This window comes from Molossus molossus, unplaced genomic scaffold (assembly GCF_014108415.1).
Source record: "Molossus molossus isolate mMolMol1 unplaced genomic scaffold, mMolMol1.p scaffold_m16_p_4, whole genome shotgun sequence".
NCBI lineage: Eukaryota > Metazoa > Chordata > Mammalia > Chiroptera > Molossidae > Molossus > Molossus molossus.
In genome coordinates, this window is record NW_023425377.1 from 50,232,127 (window position 1) to 50,254,148 (window position 22,022).

General features: G+C 43.2%; 1 protein-coding gene across 9 annotated transcripts in view; it reads left to right on the forward strand.

Moving 5' to 3' along the window:
- Nucleotides 1-22,022, forward strand: part of MAPK9 (mitogen-activated protein kinase 9) — a 72,900-nt gene that overhangs the window by 936 nt on the left and 49,942 nt on the right. For 2 of the 9 annotated variants that reach the window (XM_036239616.1, XM_036239618.1), the window contains exons 1-2: nt 18,570-18,683; nt 20,553-20,721. In XM_036239616.1, coding sequence (XP_036095509.1) covers nt 20,600-20,721 — 122 coding nt within the window. In that variant the 5' untranslated portion in view covers nt 18,570-18,683; nt 20,553-20,599. Of the gene's footprint in view, nt 1-18,568; nt 18,684-20,552; nt 20,722-21,128; nt 21,370-22,022 lie in introns of those variants that run through there. The other 7 variants (XR_004956392.1, XM_036239620.1, XM_036239614.1 and 4 more) reach the window with 6 other exon arrangements.

Genomic DNA, 22,022 nt, shown 5'->3' on the forward strand with positions numbered 1-22,022 from the left:
TCCAGGTGCACCTTGTACATCCCCTGCCCTGGCCCTGGAATCCACCCAGTTCTTTATTGGAGACAACACTTGGGCCCGAGGTGCACTTTTGCTACTGGGATGTCATTGCTTCTAGGCCATCTCAGCTGAGAGAGCAAGCACATAACTTGTGTGCTGAATAATATTTTAAATGGCTGCTGCTTGTTTCACGGATGTAATATTTTTTCATTAATTTGGAAGTCTGGAATATTTTTTTTTCCCTTTGGGAATTTTCTTATCCATATAGTCTATTTCTTCCAGATGCAGTTTTCTGTTCAATTGCCTTAGTTTTCTTTGCCACATAACCTTGGGCTGTCTGGTCAGATTCAAGGTGGGGGGATAGTTCTGAGCACACAGTGGGGCCTTCCTTCCTTCCTTCCTTCCTTCCTTCCTTCCTTCCTTCCTTCCTTCCTTCCTTTTATTGAGGCAGAGGAAGGCAGGCCTTTCTTTTAGGCTTTAGGGCTGGTCAGACTTCCAGAGAACAGCAAGGGTTCAGGGGCTGGTGCTCTATGAGCTGCATGGTAGAGGAAGGCTGAGAGCCACTGAAGTCAGCATTCAGTTACAAAGCCACCCAACAACCCTCTTTTCATACAGATCCCAAGCCCTCAGCTGTGACCCTGGCTCATGCACCCTCTTTCTTATCAACAGTGAATAAACCCCCAGACTTCTGCCTTTCCCAGCTGTTTCTGCCCTTGTTCCTGTTGTGTCCTTATCTGAGCCCAATTGCCAGGCCCAGGAGTTTCAGAAGCCCTACCCAGGGTGGGCCATCAGAGCCCTCTTCTAGGGGTTTTCAAACTGGATTTGGGACAGAGCACCCTCTGTGGTTGGTGGAAGAGCAGATGACACAGGGAGAAGAGGAAAGCCTGTGCATAGAAGAGTGAGATGTAATGGACAGTTTGTCGATGACTTTCAAGGCCCCAGCTGGTTCTCTAGCCTGCAGTCCCAAGGCTAGCTCCACCCCTGTCCCCATCCAGTACAATAAACCTCTCAAATCAATTGTCCCCATTGATTTAAGTGCAGCATGGCCTTCTATAAAACACAACTGAAATAGTCATGACTTGTACCCCTGCCTATCTTTGGTCCTGGTGAAGAGTACAGGAAGGCGCTGAGGAAGGCCAGCATGAGGATACTCATCCTACTTCATGCGCGATCTGCACCCCACCCCCTTGAGTCCTTGCAGCATCCTTATCAAACTGAGACCACCACTCATCCCCACAAATCTGAGGCTTGGAGAAGTGAATGCTTTGCCCAGAAGAGCACAACTAAGTGGAGAGCCCTGTTGCAACCCAGGCCAGTTAAGGGTGGATGATGAGATTGGAGCCATGGACATCTGTCAGCTCCAGTGTCCCCAGCACTCCCCTCCCAGGGAGTGAATACAGCGCTCTTTCTCCTTCCTGCACTCTCTTCTTCTTGGTGGAGGCCCATGTGAGTGGGGAGGTAGGCAGTGTCTGATAATGTACAATCAAGGTCCTCATAATTCTCTTATCTCCAGCAGGTGAGGTGTGGTCCACTGAATACAACATGCAGGTCCTCACTTCTGAACCTTTCAGTCTGAATGCCTTTTCCACCTAAACTACTGGCCCAGCACATTCCTGCTGGTTTTCCAGTTTCATCTGGGGCTTCCTCCTGGCTGAGGACTTCCTCAACTGCTTCTCCCCACCTGGCAGACTAGATCAACTGTCAGTAGTGCTCACGTGTTCTCCCTGATTTCTCATCACACTTGTGGAAGGACCCTCTCACTAGCTGGCCTCAAACAAAATTCTGTACACTCTTCCAAGCATGGACCAGTGCCCACTTGTCACCTCAGTTCTGTTCAATATATTTCATAAACCAGAAAAAAAAAGTAGAATCTTTTCAGAAAACTCAACATGAAATATGTACAGGTGTGTGTGTGTACAGTGATTTTTGGTATTCACTTTGCATGGGGTGAGTGCTATAAACTCAGGGCTGGAATATGTCTGGGAATAGGGACCCTTTCCTATCCTGAGGGGAGGCACCCACAGGTGCTCCCTGGTAAAACCACATACAGCTCTGACAACCAGACTACATTAGTTTCCCATAATCGTTGATGCTGGAAATTTTGCTTCCCTGTTTTCTGTTGTGTACCTGGAGCAGGTGGCAGGTGAGGATGAGGGTAAGACACGTGTGGGCAGTTGTAGGAGCTACAATTTCAAGCAGGAACCAGTCAGCCATACTCAATTTCAGGAAATTCCCTCTGGTGGCCAAGGTGGGGGTGACCAAGAGGGATACCGTGGCTGGATTCTTTCCTCTACCCCACCCCTCCTCTGAGGCTCTGGTGCCCCCCAGCCTAGCTCTGGGTCACAGGCTTACAGCCCTCCCTAAATTCTGCCACTTCCATACCCTCAGCCTCCTGACCTCCCCATATGCAGAGTCCTGCTCCCCCACACTAGCCACCCTGCAGGCCTGGCCATCCTGTTCCTTCCCCACAGTCCTCCCACCCCATTCAAGGACCTCTTCGCCCTCTCGCCTGCATCCTCCATGCCACATGCCCAGCCTTCTAGACTCTCTTCCTCCGGTGCTTACCCAAAAGATCCGACAACATCCAGTACTCTGGCTTTTGCCACCATTTCATACGATCCCAGGCCTGCTGTAACCCCAGCGAGGGGCCGGACGGCTGGGGGAAATGCCTCAAAAGGTCAGTGTCAACTGACCCCAGGACTTAGGTAGCCTTCCGCACTGCACTCCCTCCCATTTACGACCCTGCTCTTCTCTGAAGCTGGTTTGACCCCCGTGCAAGCAAACCAGTCTATTCTCTCTTCCCCTCTGCCACTGACCGACAGGGGACACTCCTCTGCACTCGGCCACCTCCCTTGCACCCCCTCCCCATCTCCGACTTATGGCCGCACCCCTAGAAGCCGGTTCACAGGGAGCAGCGGAGTCCAAGGCCGCGCCTCTGCTCCCCACTGCCCCGCCGCCCCGCCTCCCGCCTCCCGGAGACCGTTGCAAGCCTGGGTCCCAGGCGCTGAGGCCCACGGATCTCCCCATAATGGGCCCACTCCGTCCCCCTCCAGCCGCCTCGCCCCTGCCACTTTACACCTGCAGCTTCGAGATCCGACTCTCCGTCCAGCCGGCTCCGTGTCCGGTCGCCGTGCCCCGGCACCCGTGGGAGAACAGCTGACTCAGCCAGCCCTCCAAGCTCTTGCTGCAGACCCTCAAACGCACCTAGCTAGCCCCAGAGCTTCACCCGCCGCCCGCCAGCGGCCCGCCCCCCCCCCCGGTACTATTGGCCGCGCTAGCCGGATTTCTGCGCTCTGATTGGTTGGCGTATTGGTCACTTAGGCCGGGCGCCGCGGCGTCGGCGGCGGTGAAGGGAGCCGGACCGGAAGGGTCGAAGCACGCCGGAGCTCCTCACACCCACGGCGGCGGAGGCGGCGGGGCCGAGGCCGAGGAGGCACGGCAGCTGGCCGAGCCCGGGCCAGGAGCCGCCAGTGTCAGTGCCGCCAGTCCACCCGCCCTCCCTGTCCCCCGGCGCAGCGGCGGGAGGCCAGGTGAGCCCGGCGGCGAACTAGGCCCGGCGGGGGCTGTTCAGGCCGTGCCCCGTCCCGCCAGGGAGGGACGACGGGAGGGCCGTGCGGCCGAGGTCGGCTAGGGGTGATGGGCCGCAGGACCGAGCTCTGCGGTCCGTTTGCTCTACGGGCGTGGGCGGTTCGGCCGACGCCCTGCCCTCTCGGCTGCTGCAGCCGCCCTCCTATGCCGGCTGTCAGAAGCCGGGGCAGCGGGCCTGCTCCCTGGCCTGGCTCAGTTGGAGCTGACGTAGTTCTGTGGAGGCCACCCCTCCAGATTGTGTGGCACGCAGCTGCACACCGCGCTGGGATGCTCAGGAGTTGGGGCCTGGTTCCCGCGACATTGGCCATGGCACTGACTCTCGCCATTCTTCGGTTTTTCCCTTGGGAAAGCGGGGGAAATTTCTACTCTTTTGGAAATACCTACTCTTTTTGGTTGTTTTCAGGCTATATGAATGTATGGGAAAGCTCCTGGGCAGGAGCCCAGTGCACACATAGGGAAAACTGGGCAGGATACTGCCTCTTATTGATGTGAATGCGACAAGAACCCCCTTCTCATCCCCCTAGGTTCCCCATCCTCACTTTCCTCTGGTGCCTCATTATTGCTCACTCAGTGCCCAACAAGGCCAGAGCGGGCCCTGCCCACCTCCTCTTCCACTCCCGGAACCAAGAGCACCGCTGCCCTATCGCAGCCAGTTATTTCATCTGTCTTGAATGTGCAGCCCCATTTGTTTATCTTAGGACCTATGCACTTGCTGTTTCCAGGGCTTGGCGTTGTCTCCAGGTTCTTTGCACAGCTGGCTCCTTCTTCTGGTCAGATGTCTCATTTAACACCAGGCCTTCCTTGACTGTCCTCTTCCATCCCTTAGTAATTCAATACTTTGTTTAATTTTTACCCCTAGCATTCACTCTGATTCTATTTATTTGCCTGTTTATTTTTTGTCTCCTGTACTAGGAGGTAGCTGTATGAAAACAGTAGTTGTCTGATTTGTCCACACTGCTTTATCCCTAGTACTTAGAGAAAGCACGCAGTAAGTACTCAGTAGTATCAGTTCAGAGGATAAATAAATGACCCTACCTCCCTGTTGTCTATGCTTTATCAGTTCATTTGGTGACTTCTGACTAACTTGTGAAACATGGAAGCATTTGGATGGTTGTTCTCATTTTATGAAACATTTTAATGTCCTTGACCCCTTTATTTGGTAACACTCAAAACAAGCTGTGATATAGAATTCCTACATTTTTATAATGTTTTAGCTTTAATTTTCTTCCACACATTTAGGAGATAGTTCCTGAATTCTACATTATTTAGGTCAGTCTTTCTGCTCAGCCTTGAGGACAGAGTACCCAAGAACCCAGCAGTGAAGGCAGACATATACATAGTTAGTGTCAGGATAGTGTAATGCCTGCTGTAGTGGAAGGGCTGTGCCATGGAGATGACAGTTGGTGCTATTGTTGGGCCTTGAAGGGTGATGAGAAATTTGCCAAGGAGGGAGAGGTACAGAAATGGGAAAAGGTAGGGTAAAGGAAGGACCTTAGCCACTGTGGGGTTCGAATCAACCTGCAGGGCCAGGTGTAAGAGAGATGGGTGGTGGAAACCCTGGAGAACCGGACCTCACCTAGTAATTTTTAAAAAGAAGTTTAAACTCCATATTTGTTAACTCCACTCTCTGGACTTTTAAATGTTGGCAGTAGCCAATTAGAAACATTTTTAAAATGCTGTGAATCAAGCATAATACAGACCTGATTCAGCTTGGATGCAGGATCATAGATCTCCAGGGCAGGCAACATAGGAGGGAAGAGGTGCAAAGAGCTAGAAAGGTTGCCTAAGCCCAGGGAACTAGTTTGTCCAGGTACTCTCATTTAATTGTCATTGGAGCCTTGTGAGGGTTCACAGAGTTTCTGTAGTCTGCTTCACAAGCAAGCAGCTGGGAGGTGAAATTTGAACACAGGATTCCCCCAGATCAGCATGTCTTCCTGGGTCCCTCAACTCCACGTGTTCTCTTTTGGCTTTTAATTTGTTCCAGAAGGACAAGATCTGATTTACTTAATGTTTTTCTTCATTTAACCTTTTATTTTTTTTCTCTTAAGGATCCTTCAGGGTTAAAAATAATCCTAGTTTGGCATAGTATTCTCTGGAGAGCTTTGTTTTTTTTTTTTTGTTTTTTTTTTTTTAGGATTTAAGTTTCAGGATGCCAGGACTTTAAATAATTTGTTGATAGATTACAATGTGTTTGTTTGGCCCCCTTAAATAATGTTGGCGGATACATTTCAATTTGCCTATTTAAAATAAACTTAATTTTTTAGATAAAGAAAAGTGCCAGATGAAGCATGTAATAGTGAGTAAAGCATTTATTTATGATGCATAAGGTAAAACAGAAAGCAAAATTTTTTTCTTAACACTATTGTTTCAGCAGTAGGGCAGCTAATTTTGGTCTTAATATGTAGTTATCCTTCTGGTTAATAAGAGATGACAGTTTTACATAACTTTCTTTGAGAATAATTAAATTTGTGCTTGGCCATTATGTGAACTAATTTCAATATCAGTCTTTATATCAACTTTTTATTACGAGGACCTTCAAACATATTTATTAAAACACCAGAATAGTATCAGCTTCAACAATTATCAACTCCTACCAATCTTGTATTATCCCTAACCTCATCTACTTACACCTTCACCTCCTCATATTATTTTCAACCAAATCCTAAATATGTAAACTTGGAAAAGCAATAATTTCTTAATATAACAAATGTCCAGTCAATATTCAAATTTCCTGTTGTCCCACACATTTTATAGTTTCTTTAATTGTTTATTTATTGGAATCAGGATCCAGATGAGATCCATATATTGGGATTGGTTGATAGGTCTTTTAAGTGTATTTTAACCTGTAGATTTCCCCTCTAGTTTTTTGTTTTCCTTGTAGTGTATTTGTTGAAATGAAAGCATTTCCACAGTTGGGTTTTATTGACTGCATCTCTACAATGTAATTTAATGTGTTTTTCTGTGTATTCCCTGAAAATTTATAGTTGGAGGTAGATGAGGTTTGGTCAGATTCAGGGTGCCTTCCTAGGTGGGATGTGCTCCCCTCTCTGGAGGCAGGTAATACCTCCTGGCTCCCTGGGATGTTAGTAGCAGTTGATGCTCAGTCCTAGATCCATTGAGACATTAGGAGGATTTATTATTATTATTATTATTATTATTTTAAGTATGTTTTTATTGATTTTTTTTTTTTTAGAGAGAGAAGAAGAGAGAGAGATAGAACACATCAGTGTGAGAGAGAAACATCAATTGGCTGCCTCCTCCTACATGCCCCCTACCAGGGATGAGCCCGCAACCTGGGCATGTGCTCTGACTGGGAATCAAACTGGGACCTCTCAGTCCACAGGAGGACGCTCAATCCACTGAGCCACACTGGACAGACTAGGAGGATGTATTATTTGTGAGGCAAGTTTGTGTATCTTTTGCCTAACAAGATCTCACTTTTTAAGAGAACTGTGGACCTCCGATTTTACATTGGTCTTTGAATTGACACTTAAAATGTTTTTTTTTGTTTGTTTGTTTTAATTTTAAATCTTTATTGTTGAATGTAGAATGTATTACAGATGTTCCTCATTTTTCCCCCATTGACCCCCTCCTCCCCACTCCCGCCCCCCTCCCGCCTTTTCTCACACTATTGTCTGTGTCCATTGGTTATGAATATAAGTTCTTTGGTTTATTTCTTCCCACCCCCCAACCCCTTTCCCTTTGAGGTTTGTCAGTCTAGCAATGAATTTGTACTTCTTAATCCCTTCAACTTTTCCACCCATTCCCCCAAACCCCCTCCCATCTGGCAACCAACAAAATGTTCTCTGTATCTATGAGAATGTTTCTGTTCTACCTGTTCATTTTGTTTGTAGATTCCATTGTTGATAGATATGTATTCATTGCCATTTTGTTTGTTCATATATTTTATCTTTTTCTTCGAAAAGACCCTTCATCATTTCATATAATAACGATTTGGTGGTGATGAACTCCTGTAACTTTTTCTTGTCTGGGAAAACTCTTTATATGGCCATCGATTCTAAATGACAGCTTTGCAGGATAGAGTAATCTTGGTTGTAGGTTCTTGCTTTTCATCACTGAATATTTCTTGCCACTCCCTTCTGGCCTGCAAAGTTTCTTTTGAGAAATCAGCTGACAGCCTTATGGGAACTCCCTTGTAGGTAACTAACTGCCTTTCTCTTGCTGCTTTTAAGATTCTCTCTTTGTCTTGAACCTTTTTGCATTTTGATGATGATGTGTCTTGGTGTGGGCCTCTTGGGGTTCATCTTATTTGGGACTCTCTGTGCTTCCTGGACTTGTATGTCTGTTTCCTTCACCAAGTTAGGAAAGTTTTCAGCCATTATTGTTACAAACAGGTTTTCAATTTCTTGTTCTCGCTCTTCTCCTTCTGGCACCCCTAAGATGCGAATGTTGGCACGCTTTAAGTTGTCCCAGAGGCTCCTTACACTATCCTCATTTTTTTGGATTCTTTTTTCTTTTTGCTGTTCTGATTGGGCGTTTTTTGCTTCCTTATATTCCAAATCAATGGTTTGCTTCTTGGATTTACGTACTCTACTATTGAATCTGTGTAAATTATTCTTTATTTCAGTTAATGCCTCCTTCATTTCTGACTCTGCATCCATCATTTCTGACTGGTCCTTTTTTTATGCTCTTGAGGCCCTCACTGAGTTCATTGAGCATCCTTATAAGCAGTATTTTAAACTCAGCATCTGTTAGGTTGCTTATCTCCATTTCACTTAGTTCTTTTTTGGGGGTTTTGTTCTGTTCTTTCATTTGGGACCTGTTTCTTTGTCTCCTCATTTTGGCTGCCTCCCTGTTTGTTTCTGTGTATTACTTAAGAAGCAGTATGGGGCTAACTGAGACCAGATGCTGCTTGTTTGAAAGAATTTAGGAAAAACCTGAAGCAGGATCCAAGACAGGCCAATCCTATGGTCAAGCAAGTGGCATCAGCTTGGGTGGGGCTGAAAGTTGGGTGGGGCAGGGCCTCAGGGAGTCACCAGGGCAGAGCTACCAGTGTGAGCCAGGTTGCTGGAGTCCGAGGTATGGTGACTGTCTGCTGCCCCAGGGCAGGGCTCACGAAGGGAACAAAGGCCTCTGACAGCACATTTGTCCTGGAGAAAGCCCCCTCTCCAGCCCTGCGCCAGTGCCAAACAGCTCAGTTCTTCCCTGTATGCCTCTGGTGCCCCTTGAGCTGCCTCCAAGCTTAGAGGGAGTCCAATAAGTCCGTGCGCGGGCCCTTTAAGGAGCTGCCTGGGGCTCCAGCCGCTTCAGCTTCCCTGAGCCTCAGTTCCTGCTGGTTTTTCCAGCCAGAAGTTATGGGGACTTCTCTTCTTGGCACTGGAACCCTGTGCGGGGCACCTGGTGTGGTACCGGGACCCCTCAGTCCTCAGGAAGGACCTTCGCAGCCAAGGTATCCTCCTGATTTTTATCCACCACACGTGGGTGTGGGACCAGCCTGTGGCGCCTCCGCCCCTCCTGCCTCTGCCCCTCCTACCAGTCTGGATGTGGCTGCTGCTTTAATTCCGTAGTTGTAGGACTTCCATTCAGGATCATTTCAGGCGGTTTTGAATGATGGTTGTTCTGCAGTTTAGTTGTAACTTTGATGTGGTTGTGGGAGGATGCGATACCGCGTTAACCTACGCCACCATCCTGACCAGAAGTCTAAAATGTTTTTAATTGATGCCTCAAATCCTCTTTGGAATATGTTGGGGTATAAATTAGTAGATACAAAATACTGAGCAAGAGTAGTCACGGTTTTAACATAGGAATTCCTTACGGTTAAAGAAGTTCGCTAAATGTTTGAAGGTGAAATTCAGCAAATTTGATGTTATTTAATTAACTTGCTTTTTTTGTTTGTTGTTTGTTTTTTGGTTCACCACCTCCACCAGCCCTGCCACTGCTGATTTTACCTTAGTATCTTTTGTAAGCAAAGACCACATACTCTAAAACATTTCAGGAATAGTAAAAATAGATTTTAATGATAAATGGATTACAAATGAGATAGTTCTTATTTTTTCTTAAAAATGAAGCATTAATATTAACCTTTTTATGTTCATTAGGTTCTAAAGTTGATTTGATTTTATTTGCAAAATTTTTTTCTTTATTGATTTTAGAGAGAGAGGAAGGGAGAAGGAGAGAAATAGAAACATCAATGAGAGAGAACATCGATTGGCCACCTCCTGCACACCCCCCACTAGGGATTTGGCCCACAACCTGGACATGTGTCCTGACCGGGAATCGAACCAGTGACCTCTTGTTGCATGGGTGATGCTTAACCACTGAGCCACACTGGCCGGGCTGAAATTGCTTTTAAAATATATGTGGGTATATATAGGTATATGCATGTATTTATGTATATATGTGTGTGTATGTATACATATATGTGTGTGTGTGTGTGTGTACATACATATACATATACATTTCTACTCCCCACAGAACTGTAAGTGATTTAATTTGTTAGGCTATTAAAATACTGTATATGTCAACTGTTGCTGCTATTATTTTGATTTTTGTATCTAGGCATGAGGGTGCAGCTCAGCTTTGGTTCTGGAATCAAAATCTGTTTCACCAACTTTTAACTATACTCTCAGAAACATTGTTACTATTATATGTTGTGAAGCAGATGTCTTCAGAAATGTTTCTGAAACATATGCCTGCCACACCCTGGAATGAAAAGTAAATTCTATGCATTGCCCTGTCTGTTATATCTTTCACTGAGGTGCTTACCCAGTATTAGTCATGTCATCAACTTTTACACTTCCCAGATTTTAGTTCATATTTTCAGAATTCAAACATTTGTTTGGGGAGCAGTAATGGGGTGTAGTAATATCTGTTCTAATGTCAACTAACATTGAGACATTGACTTGTGCTAGGCCCTGTGCTAGCTATTCTCTGAAGTTGATTCTGCGGTTATCCCCATTTTATAGATAGATGAGTGTAATCTCTTGACCGAGCTCACCAGATAAGTGACAGATCTACCCTCCTACTCCAAGGTCCTAATCTTTTTTTTTTTAATGTAGGTATCTTTTGTTGTATTATGTACAGTTAAAACTTTAAATAGAAAATATATAAACCCTAATCTAGACAGCTATTTTGACAATTATAAGAAATATACACTCTAAATCTTAATTCTATATACTATACTTTAGTAGAGAGTAGTACTTCTTTTTTTCTTTTTACTTTTTGACCCCCTTCACCTATTTCTTCTACTAGTCCCCATCTCTGGCACCCACCAATGTTTTCTGTATTTGAAAGTTTGGATTTTTTATTTGCTAATTTATTTTGTTTTTATATTTTACATATAAGATTATATGATATTTGTCTTTCTGTGCCTGACTTATTTGACTTAGGATAATGCCCTTATGGTCTATCCATGCTGTTACGAATGGCAAGACTTCCTTCTCTTTTATCACTGAATAATAGTCCATTATGTATACAGGGTGGGGCAAAACTAGGTTTACAGTTGTTTATATGGAAAATAATACAATAAATAATAATACAAGAATAAGAGGGAAAGGGGTGTGGGGGAGTTAAAAAAAGTTAAAGGGATAAATGGTGATAGAAGGAAACGACTTTGGGTGGTGAATACAATATATAGATGATATATTATAGAACTGTACAATTAAAACCTATAAAACAATGTCACCCCAGTAAATTCAGTTTAAAAATTAAAAAATAAAAGAATAAAATTAAAAAATAAAATGGTGTATATACAACCATCTTTTTATCCATTCATCCATCAATGGATACTTAGGTTGTTTCCATGTCTTGGTTATTATAAATAATGATATAGTGTATATGGGGGTACATATATCTTTTTAAATTAGTGTTTTGTTTTCTTTAGATAGATACCCATAAGTGGAATTACTGGATCATATGGTAGTTCTATTTTTAATTTTTTTTAGAAACCTCCGTATTCTTTTCTTTAGTGGCTGCACCGACTTGCAGTTCCACCAACAATGTACAAGTGTTCCCTTTTCTCCACATCCTCACCAACATTTGTTATTTCTTATCTTTTTTAGTGTAGCCATTCTAACAGCTGTGATCTGATTATCTGATGTCTCATTTTGGTTTTGATTTGCCTTTCTCTGATAATGAAGTTGAGTATCTTTTCTTGTACCTATTGGTCATCTTTACGTCTTTTTTGGAAAAATGTCTACTCTATTTTCAATCAGACTTTTGGTGTTTTGGGTTTTTTTTCCCTTTATTTGTTTTAGAGAGAGAGGAAGTGAGAGGGAGAGAGAGATAGAAGCATTAATGAGAGAGAACATCGATTGGCTGCCTCCTACATGCTCCCCACTGCGGATCTGGCCCACATGTGTTCTGACTGGGAATCAAACCTGCAACCTCTTGGTGCACCAGACAAAGTTCAACTAGCAGTCACACCAGCCAGATCCATACTGTTTTAAAAATCAGAGAGCATGATGCCTGCTTTGTTCTTTCTCAAGACTGCTTTGGCTATTCAGGGCCTTTTGTGGTTCTATACAAATTTTAGGATTATTTGTTCTATTTCTATGAAAAATGCCACTGGAATATTTAAAGGGGTTATATTAAATCTGTAGATTGCTTTGGGTAGTATGGATGTTACTTAATAATATTGATTCTTCCAATACATGAGAATGGAATATCTTTTCACTTATTTGTCTTCAATTTCTTTCATTAATATTATATATATTACAGGTATTTCATGTCTTTGGTTAAATTTATTCCTAGGTATTTTATTCTTTTTGATGCAATTGTAAATGAAGTTGTTTTCTTAATTTCTCTTTCTGATAGTTTATTAGTACTGTATATGAAAACAACAGATTTTTATGTTTTGATATTGTATCCTGCAACTGTACTGAATTTTTATTAGTTCTAACAGTATTTTTGAAGGAATCTGCCCCCTGAATCTATAGTCCTGACCTTAATCCCTGCATCACGCTGCCCTATCCATTGATTCTCCCACTTAGTTTTGCTTTTAACAAATGTTCGCTGGGCACCCACTGCATAATTAGTAGGAGATTGAAAAAATGAATCAGACACATTTTCTTTCTTCAAGGAGCTCACAGAGTAGAAGTAGAGATAGATTTGCAATGCAGTATATAATGAACACAGGTGATGGTGGCAAAGTATATAATGAAACAAAGGGGGCATTCCTGGCACAGTTGGAAGGGAGAAGCTAGAGGGGAAACTTGTAGGGCAAGCAGGTGCTTGCACTAGATTTTGAAAGAGGATGAAGGTTGGCTAGAAAAAAGGCAGGGGCGGGGGGAGGTCATTTCAGGCAGACGGAACAGCTCAGGCAGAAGGAACAGCTCAGGCAGAAGCTTAAAGGTGTCCACTGGTCCCATGTGGTTTGATATTGCCCAAGAGAGAGTCAGAGGGCCTGCAGACTCTTCTGCTGTACTAAGGATTAGAATTCTATTCTCCAACTCCTGGCTGGGTAGCTCAGTTGGTTAGAGCATCTTGACAGTACGTCAAGATTTCAGGTTCCATCCCCAGTCAGGGCACATACAAGACTCAACCAGTGAATGCAGAAATAAGTGGAACAACAAATCCATCTCTCTTTCTCCCTCCCTCCCTCCATCTCTCTCTCTTTCTGTCCATTCCTCTCTCCACTCCTCCCTCTCCCTTCCTCTCTCTCTCAAAAAATATTGAAGAATTTTACTCTCAAGGCAGTTGGTCACCATTGAAGGAATTTAAATGGAGAGCAAGCAGTATGATCACTGCGTATTTTCAACAGCTCTCTTTTTAGTTTTTTAATCTTTTTTTTTGAAATATAGAGTCATCAAAAGTTGCAAGAATAGTACAGAGAGGTCCCTGCGCCCATCACCCTATTTCCCCCAATGGTTGTACATTTGCATAACAATATACAACTTCAAAACCAGGAAAGTGTCCTTGGTACAATGAGCGCTTACAGTTCCATCATTTTATCACATGTGGAGATTTGTATAACCACACCACAATAAAGATACAAAACTATTTCATCATCCCAAAGGTCTCCATACTACCCTTTATAATCACACCACCACAGCACCCCTTTTCCCCACCATCCATAACCCTTGGCAACTGCTAATCTGTTCTACAGCTCTACTTTTGTCATTTTAAGAATGTTCTATAAATGGAATTATACAGTATGGATCTGTTGCAGTTGGCTTTTTTACTAAGTATAGCCCTTAAGATTCACCCAAGTTGCATTTTTCAGTAGTTTGCTCACTTTTATTGCTGAATGGTGTACCATGATATTGATGCATAGCACTCTGGTTAACCATTCATCTATTGACATCTGGATGTTCCAGTTTTTTGTTTGTTTGTTTTTATCCTCACCCGAGGACATTTTTCCATTTTTTGTTCAGGTAGAGTGGGGGGGGGGGGGGGGGGGGAGAGAGAGAGAGAGAGAGAAAGAAAGAGAAACATTGATGTGGAAGGGACACATCGAGTGGCTGCCACCTGCACGACCAACCAGGGCCGGGGACAAACTGCAACCGAGGTATGCCCTTAGTGGGAACTGAACCTGGGTCCCTCTGGACCGCAGGCCGACGCTCTAACTGCTGAGCAAAACTGGCCAGGGCTGGATGTTCCAGTTTTGAGCTATTATATCCACTATGAGCATTTGTGTATAGGTTTTTATTTGAATGATCTCTCTTCGTGTGGACAGAGGGTAAATGTGAAAATTTGCTTTTAATCACAGCAATCAGTTAATTTAAATATTGCATGTCCTGGATATTCCGAAGCCTTAGGGTAATCAAATGTTTAATTGAGTTTGTGAGTGACTGAGTTATCTTCATCAGAAGAAAAAGTGTCTAGGTGGTGGAGTGAAGCCAGCAGGATGAAAAATGAAGACCTGTGTTTTTCAGGCCTGTTGCTAACCAGTCCTTGGACACATCACTCTACTTTCTAACTAAAATTAGAAATGTTAGAGTGGTATATTGAGAAGAACACAGATATTATAATCAAACACACCTAAATTCAAATCCAGGTCATGCTACTTTCTAGCTCTCTGGGCCATTTTCTCATTTGCAAAGTGGAGATAGTACTGTGCACAACAAACACTCTTAGGAGAGCATTTATAACTGCTAGCTCAGAGCCTTGCCCACTCTTCTGCCTCCAGTCTCATCTGTCTCCAACCCATCCTCCCCATGAATATCAGAGTGACCATTCTGCAGCTTTTCATTTTTAAATCGAATTTTCATAATTGTTTAATTAGTTTTGTTAATGTGAAATATGTGCATGGCTACCAAAAGAAAAACAGAACAGAAAGTTAAAATGGGAAGAGTGAAAGTCTCATTTCCCACTGTGTCTGTACTTACTAGCATGTTGTGTGTGTTTATTTCTCCATAGATTGACATTTACTATATGCACTCTTTTTTTTTTAATCCTCACCTGAGGATACTTTTTGGTTAATCCTCAGACAGAGCTGGAGGGAGAGAGGGAGGAAAAGAGAGAGAGGAGAGAAACATTGATGTGAGATAGACACATCGATTGGTTGCCACCCACACAACCCTAACCAGGGCTGGGGACGAAACGCAACCGAGGTACATGCCCTTGGCCAGAATCAAACCTGGGACTCCTTGGTCTGTGGCTGACTCTTTTACTGCTGAGCCACACTGGCCAGGGCATGTGCACTCTTTTTTAATTTGGTTTATTTTCTTTATGTATTTTAGACATCCTTCCATATCAATATACAAATTCCCTGCTTTTAACGGCTTTATTGTACTTTTATGCTATGATTTGTTCAGTCTTTCTAAGTATATGTATTAGGTCATTTCTAAGTTTTTGCCTGTTACAGGAAGTACTGCAAATATCTTTGCACAAACATCTTTGAATATTTGTACACATATTTGTCAAATACATTTGTAGAATCTTAGCTACCAGGTTAAGAGTCATGTGCATTTGAAATTTTCATGAGATATTACCTATTTTTCTTCCAAAATATCTTTTACTAGTTATACTTCTCACTGGTATGTATGAAAGTACCAGTTTCTTCATACCTGGGTTGCTACTGTGAACAAATTTGCTTTCAGTTTTTGCCTCCTTCAGGAAGCCTTTCTGTACATCCACCTCTCATTTATACACTCTGTCCATTTGTTCATGCTACTCTGCTGGGCTCCTGCCAAGTGGCTGTGCATACCCCTAGGGCATTTTAGATGCAGTATGATAATTATGCTGTTGGTGGTTTGAGGGGAGGGACCTTCTGGCTAGTGCTTGCTCTCAACAGCCCCTACCTTATACTTGGCACACAAGAGGCCCTCAGGAAATGTTTGTTGAGAGAACTCAGTGAATGGCAGGTGACATCCCCACAAGACTGGGACTGTATGTTCTGTACTGTTTTCCCACTTTAAGTTTTGAGAACTGTGTAGTTAGAGCAATTTTTTTAATTTATAAAAAGTAATCAGAGCTTTAGTGTTATATTTACAATATCTAAATTGCTTATATTTAGAAAATACCAGAGTTGGATGTGTGTGTGTATATTTTTTTAATCCTGACCCAAGGACATTTTTCCATTTTTTGTTCAGATAGAGTGGGGGAGAGAGAGAGAGAGAAACATCGACGTGAAAGGGACACATCAAGTTGTTGCCACCCGCACAACCCAGCTAGGGCTGGGGACAAACGGCAACCTAGGTACGTGCCCTCAGTGGGAACCAAACCTGGGTCTCTCTGGACCGCAGGCTGACGCTCTAACCGCTGAGCCAAACCAGCCAGGGCAGATATATTTTTTTAAATGTATTTCTTACTGTAGGTTCTAAGCAAGTAAAAATGTTCCTCCCCACCAGTATTTATCTATAGAATCAGTAGAGTTTACTCCAGTATTTGGAGGGGATTCTACAAGAGTCCCCAGTCTTAGAGAAATAGAGATTTTAGATGAGAGCATTTTATTCATCAAGCATTTGGAAAGCAGCATGGAAAGTAGGAAAGCCATGGGCAAGAGCCAGATACCTTTAGCAAAGGCCATGCCAGCTCCTTCCCTCTAGGCATCCATTCACCACACTCAGGTCTGAAGAGTCCCAGGAGTAGAGTGTGTCCCCAGGAGCTTTTTCAGTGGATCATTGGTGGGCTTTGGACATTTCCTTAAGTTTGTCAAGCAATACTGTAGGAGAGAGAAGATAGGCCTCCCTGCCTTTGAGGAGCTCCTGGCCTGGTAGGCACCAGGTCCCACTGTTGGGAGTGAGATGAGGAACCAGCACCCACCAGGAGGGATGTAAAGGCAGCGACTACGGCTTTAGTGTGTTGTAACGTGGTTTCATGAGGAATTCTTATAATTCCCAATTTGTAAACTTTTGTGAAACCCAATTGAGGTCCATTTTGTGAAAATAATGATCGAAGCAGGGTTGATTACATTAATAATTAAATTACATGTTTTCTTGGGTTGTCTGGAGGTTCTTTTTCTTGATCTCAAGAGGCCCAGGCTTGACAGAGAAGGTGGCTTTGACAGGTTTTCTCTTAAGTACTGTTTTCCTGTCTAATAAGCATAACTGATTTTAAATTTAAAATTATTTTAAATATTGAGATGAAATTATTTTAATAATTCTTGAACCCCTGATGTAATATATTCCAAAAATCCACAAAAGCTAATGTAATACTGTACCAGTCAGACTATAGTTTACAAAAGCTGTAGCAGAGAGAGTCCCCAACTTGCTCAACAAGGTTGAGATTAATTTCTGCCAGTCTCAGTGTGGGCAGGAGGACCAGAATGGGGGGGCATCTCTGTGCCTCTAGATTATTCAGGGTGCTGGCTGTTCGGGGACTCTAGCTTGTGACTTCCATCTCTGGGTCTGTGACAGCTAATCTCCGAGCCAGCAGCAAGGGAGAAAGATAGATGGGACAACAAGCAGCTTTCTGTTAAAAAAAAATGAGAGAGAGAGAGATCTGAAGGTAGCATATGTTACTTCAACTCACATCTCATTAGCCAAAAGTTGGTCATCTGGCCACACCTGGCTACCAGGAAAGCAACCAGATGTTGTCTCTAGTTGGGCAGCCATTTGTCCAGCTGGAATAGAAGGGAGCAGTGGCTCCTGGAGTGTATTAGGAGCCTGTGCTTATCATTGCTGCTTGTTCCTTAGGCACTTAAAACTCCAAAGTACTTCATATTCCAAAGCTGAACTCGCTGGCTCCGCATGAGTCTCCTGCCTACCTCCAGATGCTTCACCTTCATTTCTCCTGTCTCCTCAGGGCAGCAAGTTGTGTACATTCTTCCTCCAAACTATACATCTCTTTTCCCCCACCTGCCATGATTCAGTCATTTTTGCCACATTTCTTCGTCTTCAATCCTGCCCACTCAAATCCACCTCTTACTGAGCTTCCCAAATAAACTGAAAAGCAGGTCAGTGCACGTGCCTCATAGACTTTGATGGCTCCATAGCCCTCAGGCCCAGGCCCAGGCCCAGGCAGCTCCCAGCTCTTTCTGGGCCTGTGGTGATCTGGCCTCATTTTCTCTCTCCAGCTTCTTTCCCCTATTATCCAGAAAAACTAAATCTCAAATGATTTGGCATGCTCAGAGGTACCTCCAGCCCTCTGCACATGCTATTTTTCTTCCCTGCACCCCAAACCTTCTCCATCTTTCTGGGGTTAGGACTTTCCTGGTTTTGGGTCTCTTTCTGAGTGCATGTGCAGTATGCGCTTTCACACCAACTGCCCAGGCACAAACCTCGCCCACAGTAGTGCTCGGGACATGCTCTATGAATGATCAGCATTGCTGATGTATGACAATATGGCAAAGAAACATCAGGTTGTAGTGGCTACCCACCTTTTTGCCAAGCCTGTTTCTCATCCTTTGTGTTAGTACCCCACTTGCCCAGCTGAGCAATTCACCATGTTTGAGCAGTCAGCTTGAGCTCTTGCCTCTACTGTCCGTCTCTGGCAAAACAGTCCAGGTCAGATGCCACCTTCTCCAGGAAGTTTTTCTTGTCTTCTATACTGCCCATGGGTAGGACCTCTTTGTTTACATTTTTCTTATGGCCCTTACCTCATTATAACTTGTATTACAATATAGATAACAGATGAATTCCTCATACTTCTCTCCCAAGCCGTGAACTACATGCTGCTTCAAGACTGGTTCCTAGATGCTGCTGTATATCTCCTACATGACTTGTCACGTTCTTGTACAAAGGCACCCCATAAATGTTGAGTAGAATTGTCTATAAATAAATTAATCTTTAGAAAAGGATGTTTTTTCAGATGTCAGTAAAAAGGAGCAGCATTGTGAGGAAATCATTAGATGATGTATTAAGGGTTAGATCAACAAAGGTCTATTGAATGCCCTAGTTGTCCCAGGGGCCAGGCTCTCCCTTTCCTCCTGTCCTATGAATGTGGGATGCCAGGGTGACCAAAACAGATCTGTCCCCACCCTCCTGGAACATCAGGTCCCCTCCTTATAGCAGCATGACTTGGTCAGGCCATTTAGCAAAGTGTAACATGGGGCTGATCATCATGCTGTAGTGTCATGAGCAGTGTGATAGTTCATGTCATGCAGTGCTGGCCTTCCTGAGGCATGCATGCCTTGGCAGAGTATGTGGCTCTCATTTGCAGTGGCTGGTGGTACTGACAGCTATGCCTCAGCCATTGCCCTGAGAACAGTGAAAAAGCAGTGGTCAGTTGGAGAAACTATTCCTTTTATTTAAATTTTTTGTTTAGGCTTTTTATTAATCAATTTATCTCCATGTTCAATGGAAATTCTAGACATCACTGTGTTGAAATACAAATAATCATTCCAAAAAACTCAGTGAATAGACAATAAATATTAGATGATAGAACAAACAGGCAGGGATTTGCTGGTGGTGTAGACTAAAATTTAAATTGTGTGTGTTTTTTTTTAACCCTCACCTGAGGATATTTTTTCCATTTATCTTTAGATAGAGTGGAAGGGGGTGGGGGAGAGAGAGAGAAACATCGATGTGAGAGAGACACATTGATCTGTTGCCTCCCGTGTGACCCAACCAGGGCCGGGGATGAACCACAACCGAAGAACGTGGCCTTGGCTGGAATCGAACCCGCGACTCTTTGGTCCACGGGTCAGTGATCTAACCACTGAGAAAACTGGCCAGGGCTAAATTCTGTGTTTAATTTAAACAGTATAAAAATGTTTATAACCTATATGATTTAACGGTTGGCTTTTTACTTTTTTTTTTTAAAGACTAACTTAAATAGCTTGCTGACTTGTCAGTAAACATTGTCAAACAAGAGCCAGGGAAGCATGTAAATAAGTATAGCTACCTGACAATTTTCTGTGCACTTGTTTTCTGTATGAAGTCATGTAAACTCCTTCAGATGGGCATCTCAGCCTCTGCCCAAAGCCTGGGAAGGCTGCTCTGAGGCTGCCAGGTTATTCTCATACCTCACAAATGAACATAATGGTGTCTATGTTATTGATTGCCCACTAGAGATGTGGGGTGCGGGAAGATGGGCTGGCTCCAGGACCACTCTCACCAGGCAGCAGCACATGCATGGGCATGCACAACACACCCATGTCACCAGGCCTCCAACCTGGCTGGAAGTTATTTAACTTGCCCCTTTTCTACCACTTTGACACAGGACTTGTTTTCTGGTTTGTCACTTTAACCTGCATTTGTGGACTTAAAGAAGACTGGTCCATTTATTTTTCTGTGGAAATCGTTGATGTGATTATTTGAAACAGTGCCTTCTTGCTGGTTGAGACAGCTTGTAAGCCAGTCCTACAGGAAGCAAGCTGATGAGAATCATGTAGTGACATAGTCTATTCACTGCTAGAAAAAATGTGCAATTTTTTTTCTCCAAAAGGGGTTATTTTCTAATCCAATCCTGTAAAATGTGGTCATGCAGGGCCTCAAATTTTCTTCCTTTTATAATGGTCTTGTACCATTGCATTTTTCACATGTTGCTTAAGTTCAGAACTTGATCAAACTGAGTTTATGAACTTACAGCCATGTTGTCTTGTATACCAATGAACTTGAAACACTATTAAGTTCACTATATATGTAATTTCAGTAAGAATGCATATTAATTTTTTTTTCAAGGAATCTGACAACTGTACAGCCTTTGGAATCTTATATGACACTACATCATGAGTGACAGTAAATGTGATAGTCAATTTTACAGTGTGCAAGTGGCAGACTCAACTTTCACTGTCCTTAAGTGTTACCAGCAGCTGAAACCAATTGGCTCTGGAGCCCAAGGAATTGTTTGGTAAGTACCATCTATTTCAATAGCATGGATTGAGTTGTTTTGTAATGAAAATGAAGTAAATAAAGTTAAATCATCAGAATTTAGAAATGCTGATGATGAAAATACTCTTTTCTTTGCTATAGGTTTATTGAATTAACCTCTTGCTCTATCTTTATGTAGTCAGATTATAGGATACAAACCCAAATTCTTAGATTGCTACATAAATTAAATAGATAGCAAGTTTTTTCTCTGTTTCTTTTCTTTCTTTCTTTCTTTCTTTCCCCCCTCTCATTATGATATTAGAGTAGTACGTATGACAGTGAGTTGTAACAGAAATTTGGAGTTTTATTCATTTCTTCATCCTGGCCACCTTTCCTCCCACTCCCCCCCCCCCCCTTTTATTCCCAATCACTCCTATTCATTTCTAGGCACCATCATTGCAGTGCTTTGCCCTTCATTGGCAGGATGAGGCCAGTCAGTGTCATTATCACCCCATGGATTAACCAGGAAGGGATGCTGTGTGAGGGGTTGGGCTGGCCGTCTCTTCCTTGGTGTCTCACTTCAACTATGTGTCCAGCCCAGAACGTCAGAACCCTTGGTCTGACCCTGAACCTTAGTCTCTTGCATGGTAAGACAGTCAGCTGCCGCGACATCACTGGCCAGCTAAAGGTAAAGTTTTTCACATATTTTCTAGACTACCGTTATCAGCACTTCCTGAACTTCTTATCCCTTAGTTTTCTGGGCAAAACTTTTTTCTTTCTTTGGTCAGTAAAAACAAAACTGTCTTTGCATCTAAAAGAAAGTGTGATAAAGCTAAACACCCAGTGTTTATAGTAAGTAGCAGGGGGTTCAAGATGAAAGAGAACTTTTGGATATTGTGGTAGGGGAGTTCGTTTTCTTTAGAGACTTTTGGTTTAGAGAATTTTCACCAGCATTTATAACTGATCCTCTGTTGTGGAGATTTGTGATCAGGGAAGTCAGTTGTTTTCTTAGTACTAGGTGGCTGAAGGCCCGCAAGCTAAGAGGAGATGGCAGTTCAGAGCTTCCTAGGCAAAATAATGCAGAAGGGGCAGTTTGGAAAGAATGCCCAACTGTGTCTAAAATAGTGGTGATCTTAACTTCCAAATGATAACATGCTATACTGGTACTTAAATCCAATGTGCTAAGAAAAGTTATAAAGTCAATGGTTGGTTCCTATTAGGACACTTTGATGTTAATAAAAAGTTTTAGATGGTAAAACAGTCATTTGATGTAAAATTCATCCCTTATTTGGCATTGGACAGTAATTTGACACAGGTAATTCCACAAGACGATATCAAGAA